Source organism: Puntigrus tetrazona, chromosome 8 (genome assembly GCF_018831695.1).
Source record: "Puntigrus tetrazona isolate hp1 chromosome 8, ASM1883169v1, whole genome shotgun sequence".
NCBI lineage: Eukaryota > Metazoa > Chordata > Actinopteri > Cypriniformes > Cyprinidae > Puntigrus > Puntigrus tetrazona.
Window position 1 is genome coordinate 15,361,292 of NC_056706.1, and position 25,560 is coordinate 15,386,851.

The 25,560-nt window shown below is 35.1% G+C and overlaps 2 protein-coding genes and 1 long non-coding RNA gene across 3 annotated transcripts in view; 2 read left to right on the forward strand and 1 right to left on the reverse strand.

The window, feature by feature from the left end:
* Positions 1 to 25,560, reverse strand: part of ralgps1 (Ral GEF with PH domain and SH3 binding motif 1) — an 83,015-nt gene that overhangs the window by 53,555 nt on the left and 3,900 nt on the right. Inside the window, exons 2-9 of the mRNA XM_043247697.1 lie at positions 22,440 to 22,528; positions 21,158 to 21,291; positions 18,979 to 19,083; positions 17,811 to 17,861; positions 12,199 to 12,282; positions 10,128 to 10,217; positions 7,927 to 8,019; positions 1,948 to 2,074 (exon numbers count right to left, since the gene is read on the reverse strand). Of these exons, the coding sequence (XP_043103632.1) occupies positions 1,948 to 2,074; positions 7,927 to 8,019; positions 10,128 to 10,217; positions 12,199 to 12,282; positions 17,811 to 17,861; positions 18,979 to 19,083; positions 21,158 to 21,214 (607 nt within the window). The 5' untranslated portion in view covers positions 21,215 to 21,291; positions 22,440 to 22,528. The remainder of the gene's footprint in view (positions 1 to 1,947; positions 2,075 to 7,926; positions 8,020 to 10,127; positions 10,218 to 12,198; positions 12,283 to 17,810; positions 17,862 to 18,978; positions 19,084 to 21,157; positions 21,292 to 22,439; positions 22,529 to 25,560) is intronic.
* On the forward strand, positions 522 to 3,017 carry LOC122350930. The gene is made up of 4 exons (XR_006251653.1): positions 522 to 1,024; positions 1,117 to 1,232; positions 2,030 to 2,103; positions 2,880 to 3,017. It is a non-coding gene; the product is annotated as an uncharacterized LOC122350930 (long non-coding RNA).
* si:dkey-191c17.2 (uncharacterized protein LOC100005628 homolog) lies at positions 24,215 to 24,936 on the forward strand. Its single transcript, XM_043247393.1, is given in 2 exon segments — positions 24,215 to 24,454; positions 24,457 to 24,936. Coding segments are annotated over 2 exon segments (720 nt in total).

Below are 25,560 nucleotides of genomic sequence, written 5' to 3' on the forward strand. Positions count from 1 at the left end.
TTTGGAAAGACATGCGTTTAAGAAATCGATGGCAGTATTTACATTTTTTAAAAAACTCTTTAAGCCTGAAGTTTTTAAACTTCTGTTGTAAGTAAAGCTGGTAAGTTATGGCTTCAATACTTTCAAAACAGTATCATGATAAATTAACAAAAATAAAATTATATATATACAATTATGCAACAATTATACAACATGTGATGCTATGCAATTTCCCTTAAACATCTATTTCAAATGTGTAAAAAGTTTTTTGTAGCAAACTCAATAATACAAGTTCTACTAAGCACATCAAACAGAATTAAAAAAGTGTTTGACAAAACCCCAAACCATTTCATTTCCTTTTTCCTTTGTCCCACTGGGAAATGGAAAGGGCCACTGGAGAAGCACAGTGGAAACTGACAGATTCGAAGCGACAGCCTGCGCAACCTCAGCCACGTCAGACAGTCTTTCCGTCCCTGCGGTTTCAACTGCCTGCTGCTCAGAAAGGGGAATATGTTACACTGCAACTAAACCGCAAGCTACCGGCACCAGGTACAGCATTTTCTGTTGAGTGACGTCTTAGAAAGCCGGTTGAGTGGGACGCAGTTTACTGACACGCTGCCCAAGTGGAAGCAGACCCTCAGTGTGGATTATGTAAAGGAAATTCGGTTAATGAGAAAGACGTGTGCGGCTGAGAGGAGCGAGACAGCATGCGTCAGCCCTATCCGCATGTTTACCTTCTTAGAAATGACAGTGACCGTTTGCGCACTTCAGACCTCTAGAAAAGAACCAGCCCACAAGTTACAGACCAAGAGACAATTTGAGTTACAGCCGCCTGAAGTTATTCCTGACTGGCCTTTTAGTTATTCACATACCACAATGACACAAGAGCACCTGGAAAACTCTGTGACCATGAGTTTGGAACTGTAGCATGTGGCAATGACATACTGAACGGTCTGTTATGCTGTTTAAAAACCGAACTTCCACATCTTAAAAAGTGGATCTCGTAAACAACAAAAAAAGGAGATGTACAAAAAGCCTCCTAAAGGTAAAACCTCCGGATCTCTTTCTGATCAAGTCTAGCCCTCGGTTAACAGCTGGATTAGTAATAATATTCCTTCCTTGCTTCTGATGACTAAGATGGAAGAGTGTAATTGAGTGAAGGATCTGGATCCTGTTCCCCACGAGAGCGACAACCCTGAGGGAGGCATCCATTTCAAGTGCTGTCAGTGCCTTTAGAGGAGACTGATGTGTGTGTAAGTAATCGCTCACTGGGCTTTTGAAACATTCAATGAGAGTCTCCGACAGACATCTATTCATGAGAGAGAGAGACAGGGGCTACCAATTTGGAAATAAGTGCTACAATATGATTTCATTGTACTTTCCGTCTCTACATTCCGTTTAAAGTGACTGAAGTGGCTAGACAGAAAGTTCATAAGCTTTTTTCGGTTTATGCATTGCGTTGTGACTGAACATTAGAGCTTAAGCAGAAATCCTGAAATAATTTGATGAATCTAATTTTTACTCCTTAAACAGTATATGGCACATTTGTCAATCATTACTGAACCAGAGTGGTATACTAAAACACCCTCTGCTGGTCACCATAGAAAGCGCAATTGAGACGAAGCCAAAAAAATATAATGAGGTGCTCACAGCAAACTCAAAATTAACCTTATCATCAAAACAAAGGAAAAGCCATTATGCTGAAGTAATTGAATGAGTCAATATCACAAGCCTGGCTAAGTCAAGTAGGCCATGACCCATTCCTTTCTCTGACATAAATAATTCTTCCATTTAAAAAGGAAGCATCTTTAACTTTAGCTAAATTAACCTGCATTAAAAACTGTTTGCAAAGGCAGCAAATCCCTCAAGACATTTCTGTCTGGATGTTGTCATGATATGAGGCAATGGATTCAAAAAAATGAGTACAAAAGTGTACAAATCCAAATGCAATCTTTTAATAACACTTACCTAGGTAGGGGATGCAGGGGGCCATTTTGAGGGACCTGATGTATTCTCTCATGCGGTTGTAATTCTCTTCTTTTGACGTCAGGAAGTCAAGCTTCTCGAAGGTGGCCTTGTCCTTTCGACTGATCAACTGTTCACAACAGAAAGCACACGGAAGAAGTGAGAAAAATATAAAATAGCAAATTTACATATACTACAGAATATTCTTTTAATTTCACAATTTTATATTAAATTAAAAACATAATTATTCATCGATCCAATTAAAAGTTTATTTAACATTTAAAATATTTCTTTTAACTTAGGTAAACCTTTCATATTAGAATGATAATAGAACATATTTTTCATCTCAGCTCTGCCTCTGTTGATTCATTATGCTGTATACTTAGTATAACGTTTTCAATAATATACTGCCTCGGTAAAATAAGTTACTCCCAATTGGCTAGCTTTAGAATGGGAGACTTGTGAAGGAGCCGTTTTGCAAATTTTGTCAGAGGGGAGCCCCACTAAGACTTCTGATCTAAATAAAGCTGTCTCCAAATATGTTAAATATGAAAAACAAGACACGACCCATTGGGAGACGAATGAAATTGTATTAAGGGATAAGTTCCCAGAACTCAGCATCCAAACTCCAGGCTCTGGGTACATTTCCCCATTTACAGAAAGTGCATGATCACAACAAACAGGCTCAGTGTTTGGAAATCCTTTATGAGTGGCATAATTTCACCCATTGCTTCTTCCCAGCACATGTGCTGTTGAATCTATGGGGATGACCATGTGCAAAACCCCTGTTAGGATTAACTAAAAGCTCATTAACTGAAGAATTCCATCACACGTGGCTTTATCACATCAAATGCTGAAGTAAATTTCCGCAAAGTACTTCAACATGCTCTTCTTGCGTTAGACAGATACACATATTATAGTTCTCTCTTTTGTAGGCTTGGTGAGAGATTTTGTCCAACGATGCAAGTAACAGTCCTTAAAACCACACTGTTGGCAGATGACCTTCAACCAGTCTCCAGAGGTGTTATCACATAGTACAGTTTTTCCCTTAATAAATGTTCATATCTTGCTTTATTCGGTGTGTGAATTGCCCTCTGTGTCTTGCATAGGTTTTTTTGAGTGAAAAGGACAAAGGTTTTTGAGTTAGAAAAGCAAGGTAAAGCAAAGAAAAGCAAATCAAAAACAAAAAACAAAGCAAAACAAAATAGCAAAACCTATAAAAATAAACAAACCAAAAACAATAGGCAAAGCAAAGCAAAATGAAATAAAAACAAGAAAGAAAAAGAAAAGCAAAAGAAAAGCAAAGAAAAAAAAAAGAAAGCAAATCAAAGCAAAACAAAATAGGAAAGCAAAAACAAACAAACAAAAAAGCAAAGCATATCAAAACAAACAAACCAAAAACAATAGGCAAAGCAAAACAAAAAGCTAAATCAAATCAAAGCAAACAAAAATAATACAAAACAACAAAAATAAGGTTTTCATTTCTGGGTGAAATATTTTTGCAAAGTGTGAAGAAAAAACAAAAACAAAAAGGTGGCAAATTCAGAAGTAAAAACAAAAACAGTAATATATCCATTCATTTTAAATAACAAAAGTATTCGTTGTAAAGGGAAAAAAAGCTAATTAATTAAATACATTTTTCCTATCCTATCATAAGAGAGTTGGTATTTGGAAATTGAATGAAGCGAAAGAAACTGAATGCTACATTCAAAAGTCACACATCTGCAGAAAACGGAAAGATTGTAATAATTAGAATATATTAGTCATTTGCCAGCCATGTTACTCCAATGAGCCTGATTTTTGGATACATTTATACTCAGACAATAGTTAGGGAGTGCAAAGCTGAATAGACAGGAAGCTAACTCTCATTTATAATTTAGATGTTGGCCTAAAATGAACCTGAAGAACTTAATGAACCACAACTTGGACTTTTCTGTTTTGGACTTGCAACAGAGGACCAGAAAAAGTGATTTTTTCCCCCCTTTTATTCAGCAAAGGAAGTGGTAAGAACTGCAGTTGATTTTAAACTGTGCTGAGATAATCCATGGCAGGAAAGTTAAATCGCGGCACCATCAATCAGGGAGCCTGGTGTGGAAATGATAATATTATGACAACGATTTGAAGAAGTACTATGAGCAAAGGGAGCCTGCTTATGATATTTTAAGGAAAAACTAATTACGATGCGATTACAAATGACGAATGGGGTAAATTCTAACTCCACCGACATGTTTCAGCGAATGCGATTTCCATCTGAGTGTGTGTACCATCTCGGCAGCGAGACTAGTCATTTTCTGCCTGATTTAGAGCAACCAAATGGCAAAACAAAAGCCTTTTCTGATCTCCTTTATCAAGCCTCCATCACCCGTCACCACGACCACAGCAGCAGCCGGCCTCCTTCCTCGAGCGCAGGGCTTGAGCGGCTGCCACAGTGGCATTACTCATTCCCATAGACACATACACATGCGCTAAACAATCCCTCTGAGGGCGATAAAAGTGAGGGGATTCCTTCAACCCCTAACATCTTTATTTTATTTTGCAGCAACACACGGCTGACTTTGATTAGAGCGCAGTTCATGGAGGTCAGCCCTGTGCTCTGTAGCGGTTCCAGATAGCAGTGAAAGCCTCCATACATCAGCATCTGCAATGATGGAGAGCCACCGAGCAACTTTCCACTTAGACTAAAATTGGTGGGGATGAGCTTCTTAGCCATAAGTGCAATATCAAGTGCTATATTTTTCTTTTGTGTGGAACTTAGGATGGGAACAAGGGCAGAAAAATGATCGATTAATAGTTAATGGAATTAGGAGAAAAAAAACATGCAATAGAAAAGGAGCACTATGCACTTTGTTGCAATTCCTTATAAAATGACTGGCCAACTGGTTTTATTTATTTCTCAACAGTTGACAGTTGGTAAGCATTCATGTTGGGCCCTGAGACACAGGAGCCCTGACAATTTTGGGACACAGAGAAAAGCGCGGAGATACAAACTGGAATCAAGAGACCATTTGTCTGACTGTCAACAAACCCATTCTATCTCTTGGACAAATGCTTTACATTTTTACTTCTTTTTGTGAACATGCCCTCTGGTTCTTTTAATATTTCCTTTCTCCTTTTTACCTTGTCTTGACTCTATACTCCCACAGTGTGTACAGTGGAGATTCAAAGTCTGAGAGATCGAATGAACATGATTTTATAAAGGCATTACTTGTTTGATGCAAAAAAAAAAAAATACATAATGAATTAGAAATCAGAAAGTCCAAAAGAAAGTGAAAACATGACAAATGAATTTTCTAAAAAAAAATAATAATAAAAAAATAAAATAATATATATATATATATATATATATATATATATATATATATATATATAAAAAAAAAATTATATATATATAATAAAAAAAAAATTATATATATATATATATATATATATATATATATATATATATATATATATATATATATAAATAAAAGGATAAAAAAATTGTGGTGTAAAAGCTATACTCTGATAAAAATACAGAATAATCACAATCAGACATGTGAAAAAACACTAAATACATAAAACAAAACAAACAAAAACAAGTTTGTGGCAAACCTGATGATCATGTTCCAAAATAATTTGACATGATATTAAAGTGCATTTTGAATTTGAATAGTATTTTTTACATTTAAATTTACATTTTAATTATTGTAGGTTTAAAAACATTTTTTAACATTGATCTCAGACTTAAGGATCAGACAGCATCCATGTATAAAGCAAAACAGACCAATAACCCCAAAAAATGTATATAATGATAAAGGTATATATATATATATATATATATATATATATATATATATATATATATATATATATATATATATATATATATATATATATATATATATATATATATATAATATAATCTATATGTTTATACATCTTCAAAAATGTGTGAGAACCATATTCCTACTAATCCACTGCATGCCCACTGGGAAATCAGAAGTTAATCTTCAAATAAGTGGAAACAAGGCCACGAATTCAAGCGGTTCAGAAATTGGCTGGAACAAATGACAAGGAATTACTCAATCCAGTCTGTGCCATGAGCAGTGAAACAGAAACCATTTGCACAGAAAGACCAAAAACAGTCATTATAGTCAGACAAAACTGTCAGCAAATACACGCAAGTGCCTTTTTATTATGAACAGGACAACAAATGAAATCTATCCAATCTATAATTAAATCCGGACCTTAGTTCGATGTGCACATTTTCTCCAATCCAAGCTTCAGGGTTCTAGGACATATGGAAAAGCAAACTCTTAAAACAAGACAGCGATGAATCAGAAATTATCACTGTAACTGATGCAGAGCCTGGCTATGTGACATTTCTATCTTACTAGTTAGACCTGAAGCATTTTCAGAAGCAAAGAACACTGATTAAAGTCTTTTTCATAGATGACTGGCATTTAGTCAACTGCATGTCAATTTATGCGTCTAGCATAAACCACATAATAATAATAATAATCTAAAATACAAGCATAAAAATTGGCATATTATTTGTACGTCTAAACTGGGTGCTGCGATACACACAGAATCAACGAATCAATAACGAATCGAATAACTTCGGTTTTGTTAAACGTAAATTTAACTAAGTACATCATTTAATACAATACATTATATCTGTTAAATAATGCCATTGAGGCAACAAATGGCAAGAAAGTGGGGTTTGTGGTATCAGACAAAAACAGACCAGCCGCAATTACTTATAAACAACATGCTCCCTATTTTTCCATCTTTTCTCAATCTGCCGAAGTGCTGTGGCTCAATGTGGAATGTCAACTCTGGAAGCCGCTTGTTTCCAAGATCATTAAAGCCCCCAGTGAGCCTGAACTCACTACCACTGACATCTCTCAACAAAATAATTACTGTGAGCGCTGCCTGATTTGAGCCATTTAGTACCTTAACAAACTTTATCTTTTTGCACCCATTTTAATAGCAAGCTTCTCAAAGTAACATTCATGCAAATCTCTTTTAAGTATGAAACATCCTTTAGGCGGAATATGAAAGAAAGGGCATATCTGTCATCAATTCTGACTACACAGAAAACTGCTTAGGGGATGAGATTTTAATTAATGATCTTTACAGTCTTTATACTATAAATGTGGATTAGATGCACATTGCTTTTTAGACGTATCCTGGCATACCCTGCTTATTCAGTTGTGTTCATTGAGGACTAGTTGTAAGTGTTGTCTGTACAGTGTATAGAGTTTAGTCCTTCTACTTTTTCCTGAAGAAAAGAGGCCAAGAGGTTTTGGACCTCAAAATGGGGTGATGCAAATACTTATAAATAGATTTAAAGCTTTGGCAAAGTTAAACAAGGTCTCAGAAACAGCTCTTTCAAAATTTTCCAAGCCACTTAAATGTTCAGAACGGGATCCAATGGGCTCATTCTTTCACTGTCCCCATGCATTCAGACGGCCTTCTCATCTACATCTCTGCAAATAAGATCAATGGAAATCCAAGAGCACTGGGGCTCTCTGGAGAAATAAACACAAACACTGCATTGTCAGCTAAATTATAAAGCAGCAGAACAGCTAGCATTTGGTGGTTACGCACAATAAATCCCCTGTAAGGGAAGAGAATATTAAATGAGAAGTTTTTTCCTTGCGTCTTCCTAAATAAAATAATATGGAAAACTCCTCTGCGACAGAGGTTACGATGCTCCGATACTATATTATAAATTAAAAATTCTCAATTTATGATTATAGTTAGGGAAGATGTCATAACTAAACAGCAAGTACCAATGCAAACCATATTTACAATGATCTTAAAAGCTTATTTTTATGACTTGTGTATTACGGATCGCTATTTATTACATAATCTTATATACATATGGCTTGTTATTTTAATTGGAATAAATATGTGCAAGTATATTAAATAAAAACAATTCAATCATCAAATTAAATGATCAAGTCAAGTCAAACCAAATGAAAGAGTCTTGCTCACCGCCCAGGTCTTGCTCAGTCTGAAGATAGGTGCGCTTTGAAGAGCAGAGACCACTGACACCAGAGAGTGCAGGTTATTCAGCTCCAGGAGTTTCTATAAAGACATACAGAAGACACACTGTCTTAATTAACATAAATGAGTTGCATGCTTTATGTAAGACACCTAGGCCTTTAATTGTTTGTTCATGTCACGCGGTTGTCATTCTTTACTTTTTCCAGTAGGCTGACCTCTGTGAACTACTATGTGTCAACCACCTTTATGGAAAGTTAAAGAAAAAGCAATGCTGCTTTGTTTTGTTTTTTAAGTCATTGGCTGATCTGCTTTGTCCATCAGCATAACTGTTAGTGTAGCCCACTCAGGCTTGCTGGGGCATATCTGCCGGTAGCAGGGTACACAGCTCTTTCAGAGTTGGCAGGTAGTGCAGGGTGAGTGTTCAGCCATAAGGAGTCGTTCAGCGGGTTTTCCTGTGTCATGGTACATTGAGTTTCAGGAGAGCATGTAGACTGATTGAATTCACAGCAGCCTGTGGCTCTGTTAGTGTGTATGTGTGTTAATGTTGGCACGAACGACAAGAAAAGCATCTTAAGAACTGCATTATTGTTTGGATAATTTTGAAGTATCATTTCAAATGCATGAAATTAAAGCTTAAATAAAAAAATATAAAATTAAAAAAAAAAAAAAATTGTTTTCCTGGTGACTGTGGTCCCAGCTGCCTTGAGGTCATTCACTAGAAATCTTCCGTGAAGCACCAGACTGAGGTCTATTGATGGTCATGTTATACTTCTTACATTTTCTCACAATTGCACCAATGGTTGTTACTTTAATATCCAGCATCTTGCTAATGTTTTTGTAGCCCATTCCAGATTTGTGCAGGTCAACAAGCCTGTCTCTGAGGTCCTGAGAGAGTTCCTTGGTCTTACCCATGTTGGAGAGTTTGGAATCTGTCTGATTGTCTGATTCTGTGAACATGTGTCTTTCACACAGGTCATTAGTTAGAACAGGTGTCTTCAATTCAGGTAACAAGTTGATTGGGAGTGTCTAACTGGTCTGTGAAAGCCAGAACTCCTAATGCATACTAGGGGATCAAATACTCATTTCCCTCAATGAAATACAAATCAATTAATATATAGTCTTTAAAGTTGTTTTCTGGATTTTCTTTTTGATATTCTGTCTCTCCATGTTAAAATATATCTACCATTAAAAGTATAGAATGATCATGGTCAAGAGATCAAATACTTTTTACTCTCACTGTATATATGTGTGTATATATATATATATATATATATATATATATATATCACATGGAATAAGGTTTAGATTTAAAAACTAAAATGTAAAACTTGAAAGCAACAAATATCTTGTTATTGTCAATTTTAGAAGATTTATACGTTATCAAATTACTTTAAACAAATGATGCAGACTGGAAATATAATATCACACTTTTTTAAAGTGGATTTGCAACATTTCTCTCAATAAAACTTTACTAAATTACATCATAAAAGCAATTAAAAGACAGATGGAAAGTCAAATAAAATACATGAAATGATTTAAGAGAATAAGATTATGTTGATATCAGAAAATATGCTTAAAGTGTTTGGTTCGTGAGTAAGAATGAGTACATTTTTGACACTCTAAGCTTTTTATATTCTGCATGTGTTGTTTACTATCATCATTTGAAGATAATTCAGACATTGGATTCCACTTTCTTGTGATTTAAACGTTTAATCACAAATGAAGGGACATGAAAGCCAATGATATATTACAGGCTGTTTAAACTGAGTCTGACGTGGATCACAGGCAGTTGAAGCCATTTGATGTTCTCATCCTCATATTATGTCATAAACACTCACCACTCCTGTTCAATGTCTCTACCCATTCTCACTGACTTAAAACAGAAGGCTTTAATCCATCAAGGCCTGTATGACATCATTAAAATTGCCCATTGTTAAAGGAAAATTCTTGAAAGTGCCCATGTCTTGCTTCAATTTTTAATAAAACACCATCCAGGGCCAAGGACAATTACTAGGTTACCAAACGCAATTCAGATGTGAATACAAATAATCATAAATGACTGAATCTGAAGTTATAGGGTCGGTTATATTTTTGCCGCCATGGCAACAAAGACGAAAAAAACCCCAAAACTAACGGTACATAAATGAATCAAGTTGCACTGGAACAGTGAAAACCAAAGAATGTCTCACCTTGGCAATTTTGATGAAGTGACCCAATATTTCTGCTCGGATTTTCAATGTTTGAGCCGTCAATATCTCCCTCACTGCCCAGAAACTGACCTAAAAGAAGAAAATATAGTAAGTAAAGTAAGTTAAAATCCCACAATGCACCGTTATGGTTATTTATATGCAGAAAAACAGTTAAGGGTTTTAAGAGAATTTTGAACAACATAGTCACATATAATTTATGGCTATATGTTATGTAACTGCTGTAATGACAAAAAAATAAATAAAAATAAAGCAACAATGACTCTAAATGTGCAGCACCCACTAGATAAAATACAACTCTGATACACGCTTAAAAATGAACAGAAACGGTTTAATGAAAAATACTGAAAATCATTGATTTATGTGAAATACTGTGACAAAAGTTTTCAGAAAGAGCATTTTCTCTTATTTACAGGCTTAAAAGTGCCAAAGCATAAGTCAAATGAACCTAAGCAGCAAAACGGAGTCTTTCGTTTTTTCATTCTGGAAATATAAGAATTGGTGGCTGTTGATGACATTAAAAAGACCGAAATGGCAAGTGTAATTGCAGACCTCAAATGGGCAATTACATTAACATTCCAAGACATTTAAGCTCTGCCAAAATGAAATGCCATTTAAATAAAAATCATATTCATTCCTACTGCATACTGACCTTCGTAAGCAGATATTTATAGCCGTATTTTCAGAAATGGGGATAAAGAAAGTGTTGTGCATTTACAGTATTGTTTGAATTGGTCACTTTATTATAATGTGTGTGAGTGTGTGTGTGTGTGTGTGGTGTTCAGAAAGAGGATGCAGAGAATCAAGGAACATTATTCTGACCAGGTGGTACTTGGATGATGATTTAATTTGTCAAAAAAGTGATGCTTTGTCTGAAAGTGGACAATCCAAGCATCAGCTGTGCATGCGCAAGCACCATTTATTATATACTTCACTGACCCTTTTAAATGCCTTTAATCTTGCATGCAACTAATTAGGCAAAACTGAAGCAGAGAGCAAAGAATGGCTGGCATTAGTCTGGACAAAAAGGGAGAAAAAAAAACTATTTTGTTGGATGTGTCCAGTGCAGTGTATTCATTTATCAAAAGGAGTTAATGCAGCTGTCGGATAAAATAGCTAAATGGACCAGCATGATGGATTTGTCTATCTGAGGCGCCTGTATGTGTGAAAAAAACTGTAATATTCAGTAAAAAGACACATTTCTAGTGATTTGAAACAAGACACATCCTCCATTTGAGCTTGCATCAGTGTACATGTAACATACCTCCGTTTCACACTAATAGACTCAAAATAGTTTACGCAAAATGTACCTTATCAGTCACATAGTGAGGTTTCTGACCATGTGTCAAATTAGCAGAAAAAACGAAAAAACACAGTGGCAATGTTCCTCTTTTAGTATAATAACATCCTTTGGCCTCTATTATAGGAGTTATTTCTGGTGGTGCTAATGGACTTTCGGTCTCAAACCATGAAAAAAGGCTGATTAAATGAATAAGAGAGAAAATAAAATACACTCCATACCGGTTTTGAAATAGAAATGTTAAACTTCTGTATTTCAGGAAATTACAGGTATCAATGAAATAAAGCTGAGATTTTATTGAAATTACCAGTAAATCAGGAAACTACAAATAAAATTGTCAATATTAATCTAAATTAAATATAAAAATATATAAAATATAATATAAAATCAAATAAAATAATATAGAAAATAAAAAAATTATTTCGTTATACCAGGATTGCACATCTAGCTCATGGCACCAGCTGTCAATTTTAAGACAAGTTTTAAGCAAACTTGTTCTATAAACTTGTTAAGACAGTATCTTTACGAACTATTCTGATCAACTAGTAGTTAGCCAAAGGGTAATCAGTCTTATTTTTTGGTTTCAATTTGACTAATTTACACTTATTTAAAACACATTTTAATAAGATATGACCAGTCTTAAAGAATAAAAATATTAGCAGACTAACTTTGGAAAAAACAACTGGACCATGGAATAAATACTGGAGCAGCATAAAGCTTGTTGTCTACACTGACTAGTAAAATATTGCTCACCTGGTTAAATCTCCTTGTGAAGGCCACAACGTTGGGTGAAAGGCTATGCTTCTCCTTCTTGTTCCATCCACAGCTCGCCAGCTCCTAAACAACCAATTAGTCAGTTTACTTTGAAAAATGTTTCTCGAAGATTGCATTTATTTTAAAATGGCATATATATTTGAATATACAGTAGTCAATATTTAAAAAGTTCAAAGTTGTCCCAAGATAAGAACACGTTTTTTTTAAAAAAAGGTTTTAGGACAACTTTTAATCCACTCCTGTGAATTTTCAGCTTCACTGCTCCAGTCTGTCACATGATCCTTCAGAAACCATCCAAGCTGATTTGCTGTATATAGGAAACATGTCATATTATTACCATTATTACTAGTGGTGACTAGAAGTGACAGACTATTTTTTCATAAAAAAAAAACATAAAAAAAAAAAAAGAAAGATATTTTACTGGCACTTTTGATTAAACGTCATATTTGCTAAATAATAACACTAATTTTGAATAGTAGTGTACATTGATATTAACTAACAGCCTTTTAGTACACATGCCTTCCTCGATTCGTGAAGTTGAATAAACTGAGAATAAAAATTAGCATAAAAAGTAACATAAAATACCCACAACACTTGAAGCGTCACACTTTTTTATACTTTTTATACGTTTTTAGCATTTACTAAGAATACGTATTTTACTATATTTTATTTGTTATTTAGCTATAGCAGTATAAATATACCATCCTTGTATTGACTTAAAACAAAAATAATTTCTAAATGAAGTGTAGGAATATTAGATTTGGAGAAAAGTATGCACAGAATAAACAACACATCTGTTGCTTTCATCTCATGGACAGAACAGCTTTGCATGGGGACTTTATATGGTTCTAAGCCTCCTCAGGTTCACAGAGCTATGAATACTAACACTTTTATAGTATTGTGCAGACTAAAAGCAGATGGAAACATTCGGAGGCATTTCAGTTTCCACATGGACCGAGCGGAGCGGAGTTTCCATGTGAATAAGCATCTCAGTCTGGGTACAGTACCTTACCAAAATATTTGAGGTCTTTTGCTAAGTCATCACTTTAAGCCGCACATTTAGTCAGGGACACAGCAAGAGGACTTGTTTGGTTATACACTACCATTCAAACGTTTGAGGTCAGTATGGCCAGTAAGTAAATAATACTTTCATTCAGCAAGGATGTATTAAATGTATTACATTTCTTGCACTGTGATTAAATTCAACATTGATGAGTATAAGATAGTTCTTTCAAGAATATTATAAAATCCTACAGACTCCAAACTTTTGAATAATAGTGTATATATAAAATTTTAAGGGTGTTCTATATTTTTATTGCTATTTTTTTTAACCCAAAAGAGTCATATTTCAGTTTTTCTTTATAGTTTTCCACCTTTCTTTCTGACCCTAAGATGTTGTGTGTGTGTGTGTGTGTGTGTGTGTGTGTGTGTGTGTGCACCTGGTATTTATCATGTTATGGGGACCAAATGTCCACAACAAGGATAGGAATACCAATAAAGGTATAGGACAATGAAGGTATAGGACAATAACACATACAGTATGTACAGTATAAAAACCATTACACCTATGGAGAGTCCCCATAAAACATGGAAACACAACATGTATGTGTGTGTGTGTGTTCACCCTTGTGCATGTGAAATGAGCTGCAGCATTGATTAGGTCAAGGTACGGTTGGTTAATTACAACACCATTCACGCAATATACTTTTTAAACTGATCTTTCCTTCACTAACTTCATTAAAACTTCATCATTCGGGAAGGAGATCCCGAGCAGCACGCACAGCCAAGAACAGCACATGGTTTAAGGAATATGCTTAATTTGACTTTTACATTACTATTATTTTTGGTTTCGCCTCCCAAAAGTTACAGCACGTTTTATAGTCTCCTCTACCTCAAAAGATAAAAATACAAGATTTCACACGAGAAAAGTTTACAAACCTTCACACTTTGTTTCATTCGAATTTCTGCAAAATGTCTGGGGCCAAAAACAACTGTACAACACACCACTTTATGCAAAAAGACACTGTCTGCTCACATTAGTCGCACAGAACTAACAATTTAGCGGTTGTTATAGAACCGACGTACATCTGAAATCTATTAATCCAGTTGCCCGTGTCAACTTCACGAACATCTCCTTTTAGAATCCGCAATAATCCCTGAAGCATGCAGCTGAAATATTGATGAATGAATGTATGCGCATGTGGTCAAACGCAAAAATGTACTTATACTAGCGTTTCCACAAGCCAGTGAAACTTACAGGCAAAGGGCTCAACAATAACAAGCCCACGTTCGTTGTCAAATATGTCAGGGTTGGAAAGACTGAGTGTAATGAACGAATCCTGAATTAGTGGCTGTGGAGGTCAAACTCAGCATTTTTAAAATTAGCTCTTTTCCAGTGGGAACTTCTGCTGTAAGCAAATTAATTCAGTGTGTTTCACACTCTAGTCTTCTTCAGAGAAAGAATACCGTGTGGATGTTTTGCTACTTTTTGTAAAAATCAGTCGGCTAAACAATTTATGTGTGCAGGGCTGCTGAGACGCAAACGTGTCTAAAGGAATAAGGACGGAAGATTTATCTTGACATAAAACAAGTTCATGCTCCACAAATCAGCTAATTCCCCTCAACACCAATTAAAATGGAGTTAAAAACTGACGTTTTTTGGCAATAAAACCACTGGCAACACCTTAAGTACAAGCAGATAAACATGACAGCCCTGTCAGTTGTAGAGAAAATCAATTTTCATCTGTGACTAAAGAGACTCCAGGGGGAGGAAGAGGTAAAATACTTCTCTGCTCTTTCCTACGCCCAATCCAGACCTTGTTTAATGTTTTAGAATATTAAAAACTTTAGTATTAAATAAAAGTATGAAATACTCAATCCTGTTAATTCACACTTTTCCCCCATATACAGTGTATATATATATATATATATATATATATATATATATATATATATATATATATATATATATATATATATGTGACGAGTCGGCTGCCCCTCCTCTTTATTGTCACCATCACCCCGTCCTTTATTCGCCGCCCTTCACCAGGCTCCCGACTGGAGTGGGTGTGTTCGAGAGGAGGGGCGTGGTATCGGTCAGGTCTGGCGGCGTGTGACGAGGCACACCTGAAGGGGATTAGCCTTGTCACCGTCGCCGTTAAATACCTGACCGCGTCTCTCCTCGGGAGACCGGTCTCTTCCCCGTGCATGCACGCTGGTGTCCTCGTGGGTCCAGGAAGGGTGCGCGATGGACCTCACCCCGCCGTCCGTGAACACAGAGCTCATCCCACTCTGCCGCCCGGAGCAACGAAGCGACGGAGACGCCGCGGAAGAAGCCGCCGCCCTCGCGCCCCGGACCAGAAAAAGGGGCGTGTGCGACCGCCGGACTCCGCCCCTTACCTGGACCCTTCCCCTGGAACACGGCCTCAACCTTCACTTTCCCGCGGCACGACGAGGACACCAGATCCCCTTTTATTTGGACACTTTTCCCATGGACACTTTATTTTGTATTATTATTATTTTGTCAATAAAAGCCTCTCCGAGGCCTGACGCCACGCCCACTGTGTCTGTCGCTGGCTCCTCCCGTCACTATATATATATATATATATATAGACAGTATACAACATTTAAACCCAGCTACCATCATTATTACAAAAAAATATTATATATAAAAAAATGTTTTATTTGCTGATGAATAACTACCTACCAGCACACAGTTCCACAAGTTAGCTATTAGCAGTTATAAAATCCAATTAAAACTGTTTAATAATAATAATAATAATAATAATAATAATAATAATAATAATAAAAAAACACAATTATTCCTGTGATGACAAAATTTTCAGCAGTCATTACTTATTAGCAGTTATAAAATCCAATTAAAACTGTTTAATAATAATAATAATAATAATAATAATAATAATAATAATAATTAAAAAACACAATTATTCCTGTGATGACAAAATTTTCAGCAGTCATTACTTCAGTCTTCAAAAATGATTTTGAAACAGCAATATGCTGATTTGGTGTTGAAAACAATTATCCTGCTTAATATTTTTACAAATTCTACAAAATTCTACAAATACAAATTCTTTTATGGAAAAAAATGATGTGAAATTACATTTTTTATTAAATTGTCTTTACTGTTCCATTCAATCAATTTAATGCATTCCTGCTGAATATTTTTTTAATGAAAAATGCCTTACTGCCTGTAAAACTTTAAATGGTGGTGTATAATTAAACATATAAAATAAATCTGATTGTGATTAAGTACCTTTATTCACTGCGTTTTTAGGCCCCATTTCATGGAACGCGTTAAAACTCGGAAATCCAAATTGTTAACACACCAAACCATTGGCTAGGTTCACCAGAATCAATCATACAGTAATGGTTGAAACTCTCATAACGCTAGGTATTAATGCTGCGACGCGGAAGATCAATAAATAACAATGAGCCCATGGCCTTTTTAAACAAATCCAATCTAGAAAGTCTGCGGCTGTCAGTGAGAAATGATTCCAACAGAAAGTGACCTCAAATCCACACCGACTCATTAGTGCACACAGCGCTGAGGTGATGTCATGTTAACGAAGGGCTGCAAAGATGTAGGTCAGTGGACATCATCCTAATGGCACTTACTTCGCTTATGCTCGCATACGCTCTGGATATGGTTCAAACAATCCTGACGCTCACTAAACGTAAAGACTGATTGGCTCATCTCTTTGAAAAAGGCCAGAGATCCACACCAAGGTCACCATGAATGGAATCGAACAATTCCAGACGTGAAGCATTAAGAAAAGTAGCTCGGTTAGGAGTAATTGCCAAACAGCCTGCCAAACAGTTCTCTGCTCAAGCATTACGCCATCACTGGGTAGACTGTTTGGAGAGACCTGGAAGAAACCTGGCTAATATTTCTTCATGATAAAATGCGGACAGAAAAATTGGTTTTCTCACCACACTCAGATTAGCCCTAAAATGTGGGACAAGATGTTGTTATATAAATTGGCGTTATAATTTTCCCTTTTTCATGTTATTCTTTTCATCTATTATATGTGTCTTTGAATATGTGAGACGACCGGCGTTTGATCATGGCGAGATAACTTCAAAACTAAACACTTGTGCAAGATCTGGATAACAGCTAACATGGCCAAATGTAAACGTTGCTGAAAACGGATCACGCTGAAAACGCACGCACAACCTACAATAAACTGCTAAATGCCTCGGCAGACCTGCTTTCATTATCAGTGGAAAAACTCGGCAATTCTCACTGATCCTTGTCCAAACCTATCATATCTGTTATGAGCGCCTTTCCATTATTGTCTTCACATAAAACATTAATTAAGGAAAGTACTGAGGGCTCTGTAACTCAGAGCAGAGGAAAAGTAATGGAAGAATGTAGAGCTAGATGCTGTGGGTACTGTGGTCTGTGTGTGTGTGTGTGTGTGTGTGTGTGTCATTAATGCACTGCTATAGTGCCACGTCACACTAATCTGTAGCACCGGAGAGCACATGAGATCAGCCCACAGCTGTGGGTTTCTGTGTGGTTTGATAAACACAGAGGATGTGTATGTAGTTGCCATGGATATCTGTCTCACCTCAGGCTGTATCGCTTTGAATACAGGAGCATCCATCAAAGTGATCTGACTCTGCAAAATAAAAGCAGTGTTAAACGTAGCTTAAAACGAAAAACGAAAATAAAAGAAGAGACAGTTCACTCAAAAATCATCATTTAATAACCTCATGTCATTCCAAACTTGTATGATGTTCTTTCATGCATAGGACAGAAAAGTAGATGTTTAGCAGAATGTTCAAGCTGCACTTATAATGAAAGCAGATGGAGACCGATGTCATTTGTGATTACTGTTGGCTCGCTTTCAAGTCAATGTGTGGGGAAAAAAAATAAAATCAAATTTGACATTAAATACAGTAACATATCTAAATAGGAAATGCAGTAAGTCATGTTTGTTTTTTTTCTGGGAGTTTTAAATATACTTTACAAAAAGTACCATTGATTTCTTTTGGGGTTAAACTTTTTTTTATTTTTTTTTTTTTACAGTGGAACAAGTTACTTAATGCATATTTAATAGAGCAAAGTGGGTTTCTATAAATATAAAAAGAGCCATATCTAATGAATAGGTAATTAAATGCTTCCCTTGAACTGGCATATTAAATTTGTAAGATGGAAAGATGAAAGTTCATAAACTAGGCCACTGTGCACATTTTATTTAACAGTGATGCATATGTTTTTTGAAAAAAACAAAACAAAAAACAAAACAAAACTGAATTTTATATGTCGTCCTGGTTTTAAATCATTGCATTTTTAGGCCAAACCCTCACTGAGTGACGCAAAGTATGAGTTTTAAAAGAGTTTTATTTTTTCCGATACATATGAGGAGTTAAACTAAAAAAAAAAAAAAAAAATAAAAATAAATAAATAAATATATATATATATATATATATATATATATATATATATATATATATGCTATAATCGACTAATGTTACAAACCTTAAACCATGTTGTATGTGGATTTTGAATTACAGACAAAAGAAAAATGTGCAAAAAAGAAAAAAAAAAAGTTTATGCTTCTATTAATTTATAAAATTCCCCATTAATAATATAGTTGTACGTTTCAGTCGAACAAACATTTGTAGGGTTTTTACCAGTGGTCATTTACAGAATCGGGGCAAACTGTACTAACCTCATAAAATAAATAAATAAAATAAATCGAGTGTCACATTTGGACTCATTTACAAACTTACAGCAAACTCCTCGGGTGTCACTTTGAGCATGTCAAACACCACCGCATCAAAGCTCTTGGCAGAGTCCAAACTCCGTCCATCCAGGGACTCTGAACTACTGCTGTCCTGCAGACACAGGAGGAAGACAGTCAGGCTGGAAAGAGATGACTAGCTCAACATAATATCAGGAACACCTATAAAATCCACATGGACAAAGAGCCATGGCCAAATGCACTCTTCCCGTGGTCGTTTAATCAGTTTAATTACCATTGTCCATTTGAATTACTTCATTCCATTTGATTATTAAGCACAGATGGTAAAAATGGATCAGAATGCAACCAAATCACTTTATTAACAGGCAATGTGCCAAACCAGCACATATTGTAATTAAAGCCAGACCAAAATAGACCACATAACAAAAGGCCAGAGAAGGAAAGATACAGTCACTGTGAAAAGAACGGTTTCTTCTCAGCAAATTATCCTGACAGATCCCTTTTGAAGTTCTTCCATTCCATCCAGTGTAATATCCGTCCTGATTAAGAATCTCAGTCTTATCTTCTCAGTATCTTATCTGCTCTGTGTGCACCCTTAATTGCTAGAAGATTCCTTCAATGCCCTCCTTTTAGATTATTACTATTCAATGTGCACACTACTGTTCAAAAATCGGTAAGATATGATTCTTATCTTCTTTTTTTTAAATGGTGCAACATTGTTCAACAGTGACAGTAAGCATTTTATTATGTTACTAAAGATTTCTGCTTCAAAAGAAATGTAGTTACATTATACATCAGCGCTAATAATAATAATAATAATAATAATAATAATAATAATAATAATACAAATGGTTTCTAGATTTAAAAAAAAAAATTAATAAATCAACAATGTTGAGATACTGAAGATTGAAGCTCTGATGCTAAAAATGTAATTTTCCAACACACGTAAAGTATTTAAATGTTATTAAAATATTACCGTTTTTACTGTAGTAAAAAAAAATCCAAAATTGACTAAATACATACTTTTTACTAACCTCAAACCTTTAAATGGTAGCAGGTATTAATTATCAAAGTTTAGTGTGTCTGTATTCATAAATGTAGGATGGTCTCACGTAAGCAGATTTCTCTGCTGAATCTAAAGCAAGGCTTAATTTTTAAAAAAATAGATATTAATGATCACCAATATCCCTATTTTTCCTGGCCTTTTCCTATGGTCCCATATCTTTTAATGTTGAGGTTTCACCACAGCTATGTGTTGACTTTAAAAATAAATCAACTGAAGGTCATCATTGTTAAATAGAAAACCTAAAAGGTTGAGCCAACCGTAAACTCACATATTATTTCCAAATAAACTAAACAGCCACTAAGAAAATTGAGGCAATATGCATCACTGCTGCAATTAAACTCTTAACTGGCAGTTTCATTTGGACAACATCAGTGTGAAAACAGCGCTGAAAGATCCTTTAGCAAGTCCTTTGTCTCAATGCAAAATATCGGTCTTAGTATGCTTTCTAAATATAAACAGAATTAATACAGAAAAAAAAAAAAAAAATCTCATTCCGTAAATAATTACAAATTGGCAACACAGTAATAATAATAAAAAAAACAGACTTCATAAACTTAGTTAAGAATGTTTTAACCTATAAAAGGCAAAACGCAACTATTGGTGAATTTGAGTTCACACGGTACGCCAACGACGTAACACTCGACTGATCAGCACTGATGAGCCAATATGCTGCTATTTCTCTGAGCTCAGCAAGCCAATATCATGTGATCTAACTTGGATGCTGTACACAACATTGAGTTCAGACTCAACAGCGACCCCAGTCAGCTTCTGAGCGATCACACGCAACGCTGAGGCTATGATTACCAGCAGCAATAAATCTCTTATTTATAATCTCTTACACACAGTTTAATGTTTAGTGCAGATGCTTCAGTTTATTATCCTTATTTAGCAATCTCAATTCTGGCAATAACACACACACACACACACAAAAAATAAATAAAATAAAATAAATTAAATTAAATTAAAAATAATAATTAAATTAAAAATGTAAATAAAAATATAAATAAATGAAAAATAAAAACATTTAAATTAAATACAAAAATAAAAAAATTAAAAGAAAAGAAAAGAAACCATGGCACTGCTATGTGTAAAACGGCCGTAGTTAAACTCTTTAGTGAACAAATAGGATGTGTTTTAGTACCTGTGTGTGGCGGGAGGTGATGCTGACGCTGGCAGGGAGTCCATTCCTCCTGTACATGCTCTCAGTCAGAAGAGAAGACCCAGATCACAGCCGATCTCAGCTGCTCACCGCCACACACGACCTCTCAGCCATCCCTGGAACACACAAGCACACACACATTACACCTTATTTTATGCCCAAATTGGTGCATTTGGCAACTTAAAAAAATCTTTTGTGTTATAAAACAAATTAAACAGTAATTATGACTAATAATAACATTTTGTATTATTATAGTCATATTATAAAACACGCAGTGCTGCTGTATTTACGAGCTACTCAGTCTGAAGAGTGATGCACAGTATTGCCAGCAGAGGGAGGTCTTCACTATAAACGCAGCATCTCTCCCCTCAACATGACTCCCGCATTTGCCCTACATTCTGCCAGCCAGCCATTTCTTCTTCAAACGAACCACATCCATATCATAGCCATATCATGAAAAGACACTGCTTCTGTTCTGTCACCCCAGGGTTATTATTGATGTAAAAATAAATAAATAATAAAATAATAATAATTAAAAACATTAAACATGCTTATATTTATAAAAATAAATGTTAACTAAATTAAAACCAAATTTAAACTTCAATTTAAATTTCAGCTAATTAAATAAAAATAAATACTGAAATAAAACAATAACAATAAAACAACTAATAACGCATTTAAAACGAAAACTAATAAAATGGCAAAACTTCTAAAACTTCTAAAACTAATTCAAAATATGAATAAAATAGAATCTAAATGACGATACATTAGCAGTGTCCCACCCTGTGTGTTCATTAAGAGAAAAACTGAAATATGTAAAGCAACAACAAACTACAAAAGATGACCTCAGCAAATTCAGCTCAAGTTATGAAAGAGCCGTTTCAGCAATGAGATATAAAAAAAAAAAATAATTGTATGAGAAACAACTAAATGGGAAAATGTTATCACCATATCATGCATAGCAGTTTCCATTTAGTGCTTTTTGATATTGTATATGGATGTAATGAAGCTCAAACATGAGGAAAAACATTATTCCTTTAATATTGCATTATCTAAATGTATTTTTTTCTAATTGGTCATATCATACATTTTTCACATCTTATTTTCCCCTGAGGTCTGCATATGATGTTACACTTAATACAGTTTTTTTTTTTTCTTCTGCAATTTAAATACCATTTCGAAATGGAATTTCATTATAGGATCCCATTAGCGTATACAACATCTAGTAACAACAATACATTAGTGCGATATAGTTTTTGCATACCCATTTTGTTTGTCCAGATCTCTCACATGGCCAATATCTGCATGGCAGGCTTGGCGAAGGCCATCCCAAGAGACGCTTCTTTAGTAATACTGAAAGAGAAAGAGAGACAGGAAGAAAGACATCATAATGATCTTAATAAACTCTGACTTTATGATTGAAATACAAACCATTCATCGGGGAGTAGTTGTGCAGCGGACTCTACCACAAACTTTATCATTGGCAGATCATGTCTAAGCTATAGAAAAAATGTGTATGAACAAATAAAATAGTCAGGTTTTATGCTTGGTGATTCATTACACAATTGTTAACATGGATGCAATGTTACTGTACACTGTTTCAAAGTTAAATATCCCAGGCAGAGGTATGGATAAACTCACCGTTTACCTGAGAGCAGCAGCATTTCACTAGTGTAATCGAGTGTGAAGAATTCAGTCAATACTGTTAGCAGTCATGTTTTCTGTCCACAGGCAGGGCTGCATTGTTTATTTGGCTATTTTTGTCCATATTACTTGCTTTTGAATGCCTAATGCCATTACATAGAAAAAAAATCAGTTTGGGCTAGGTAAAATTTCAAGTTCTTGAAAGAAACGTTTATTTTCTTCGACTTCGGCGAAGGCTGCATTTGTTTGAAACATTGTGAAATATTATTACAACCTAAAATAGATTAGATATTTTAAACGGTAATTGATTCCCGTGATGCCAAATTAATTTTCAACAGCCTTCAGTGTCACATGATGCTACAGAAATCATTCCAATATGCTGATTTGATTCTCATGAAATATTTATTATTATCAACGCTGAAAACAACCGTATTAAAACCTATTGGAAAAATTGACCAGTGATACATGTCGTTTTTTCAGTATTCTCAAATGAATAGAAAATAAAAAAAAGTAGTGCTGATTAGTTCCAATGCATCATAGTAACCAGACACAAACTGTACCGTAACTAAAAAGAAAACTTCAGCCTACAAGACACTTTGGATTTTTGTTGGTGATAGAACGCCCTACAGGTAACTTGCTTAAATCAATAAACCCTGACTTTAACACTACAGTAGACCAATAATTTTGCTTCAGGTAGGCATTACGTAAATCAACAATTTATTATCATAAAACAAACTGTGACAAGAAAAAAGTACAGTATCATATCACTCTAAATGGGGTTTATTTTGAGAATGAAAATATAATGATTTTTATTATTTACTTGAACATGTTGAAACTGAGTTCTAACATTTTCCAAAATTTTTGTGCATAAAAAAAGGCCTCTAGTTGTGTTACTCATATTTACACACTGCCTCTAAAATATTTGTTTAACATAAATAAATTGGACCAAGTTTGATTTTCTGCATTTTTTCATCAGTAGGAAGAATTTTGATAGAAAAAAATTGTGCGAGGACCTTTAAGCTTGCTAACTAAAAGCCCATTCCCAGTAGTATCAGTCAGTTGCCAGGGACAATATGCAAATATGTCATTTTTACCCCTCAATGTCACATAAGTATAAGACTAAAATAACTACAGCAAAGAATAATTGTGATGTGTCTTTTTTTAGTTATTGGTCAAATGCTAGGCTGTTTTAGATTAGTTTAGACAGGAAATGTAATCTGTATGCTCTATTTATTTGTCTGTAATTATTCCTTTAGATAACAAAATTTGTCTGCTGTTTTTCCACATACAAGCCAGTCTGACAAATACAATTAAAAATGTTAGATTCTGCCTGGCACTAGCAAGGATGTAAAACTGAACCACTAATTCTGAATTTAAGCAGATTTTCTAAATACAATGAGATTGTTTGAAGACAGCATGTGGGTTCCAGTAAAGATGGAGTTCGAGCTGGGAGAGCAGACAAAGCATCGCCTCGAGGAAATGGGCGCCCGCTGTGTGGGGGAAACCTTAGACGTACAGTACTACTACGATACTGACAGCTTCCAACTGGCTTCTACACAGACCTGGTTGAATCAGCAAAACGGCCAATGGGGAATAATCCTGGCAGAAAAACAAGAGCTTAATCACGCTCAATCATATTAAACCAAGCTGGACATTCTGAAGAAAATAAAAGCAAAAAACTCAACTCATTGCATGAAGCAAAATCAGAAACAGGTGCTGCCTTTGGAGAAACATCTAGTAATGGGTGTTGCGAGAAGATCTTAGATACATCTCTGACATACACAGAACTGAGTGACCCATGATCTATCATGATGCATTACTCAAAGTGTCTCCAAATCCATCTGACGCACACTGAATTAAAAAGTACGACTGTGAAGAACTTCCTGAACTTGGCCCGGATCCAGATGTTTGACAGCTGGACCAGGACCAGTACAGTGAAGTGCTCTTTGCCTGGTGGCTTCTCGCTGGCGGTGGAGAAAAACTACAGAATTCCCACTGAAACTGCTTCTGCATTTTTGATGATGAATGCTGATGTTCTGAGCATAAGCAGTGAGCTGGAAAAGATGGATCGGCTGTGCAAAGACCTGGGTCTAAAACCAAAAGACAAGCTCAGATGAACAATTATAAATGATTGTCAAAGCCTAGCAACTAGCACAGATGCTCTGACACAGCAACCTTTTGTTTCTCCAGAAATCCCTGTCCTGTTTTTATTTTGTAATTAAAAAAAGTACCAAAACTAATCTCTCTCAAACTAAAATAGAATAACATAATATCATTTTCACATAATATAATATAATAGTAATATACTATAATGTAATATACGGTGGTGTGAAAATTGTCCCCTTTCCAGATATTTTAGCATCACACTATAATGTTTCAGATCATCAAATACATTTAAATATTAATCAGAGACAACACAAGTAAACACAACTTGCAGTTTTTAAATTAGGGGTTTTTATTATGAAGGGGAAACTAAATCCAAACCCACATGGCCCCGTGTGAAAAAGTGTCCACTTAAACACTTAAGAAATCACTTAAATAAGACCTTCCTGACAAAGTGAAGTAGGCCAAAAGATCCTCAAAAACAACACATCCTGTTGAGATCCAAAGAAATTCAGGAACAAATGAACAAGAAAGTAATTGAGATCTATCAGTCTGGGAAAGGTTATAAAGCCATTTCTAAAGCTTTATGACTCCAGCGAACCACAGAGAGAGCCATTATCCACAAATGGCAAAATCAT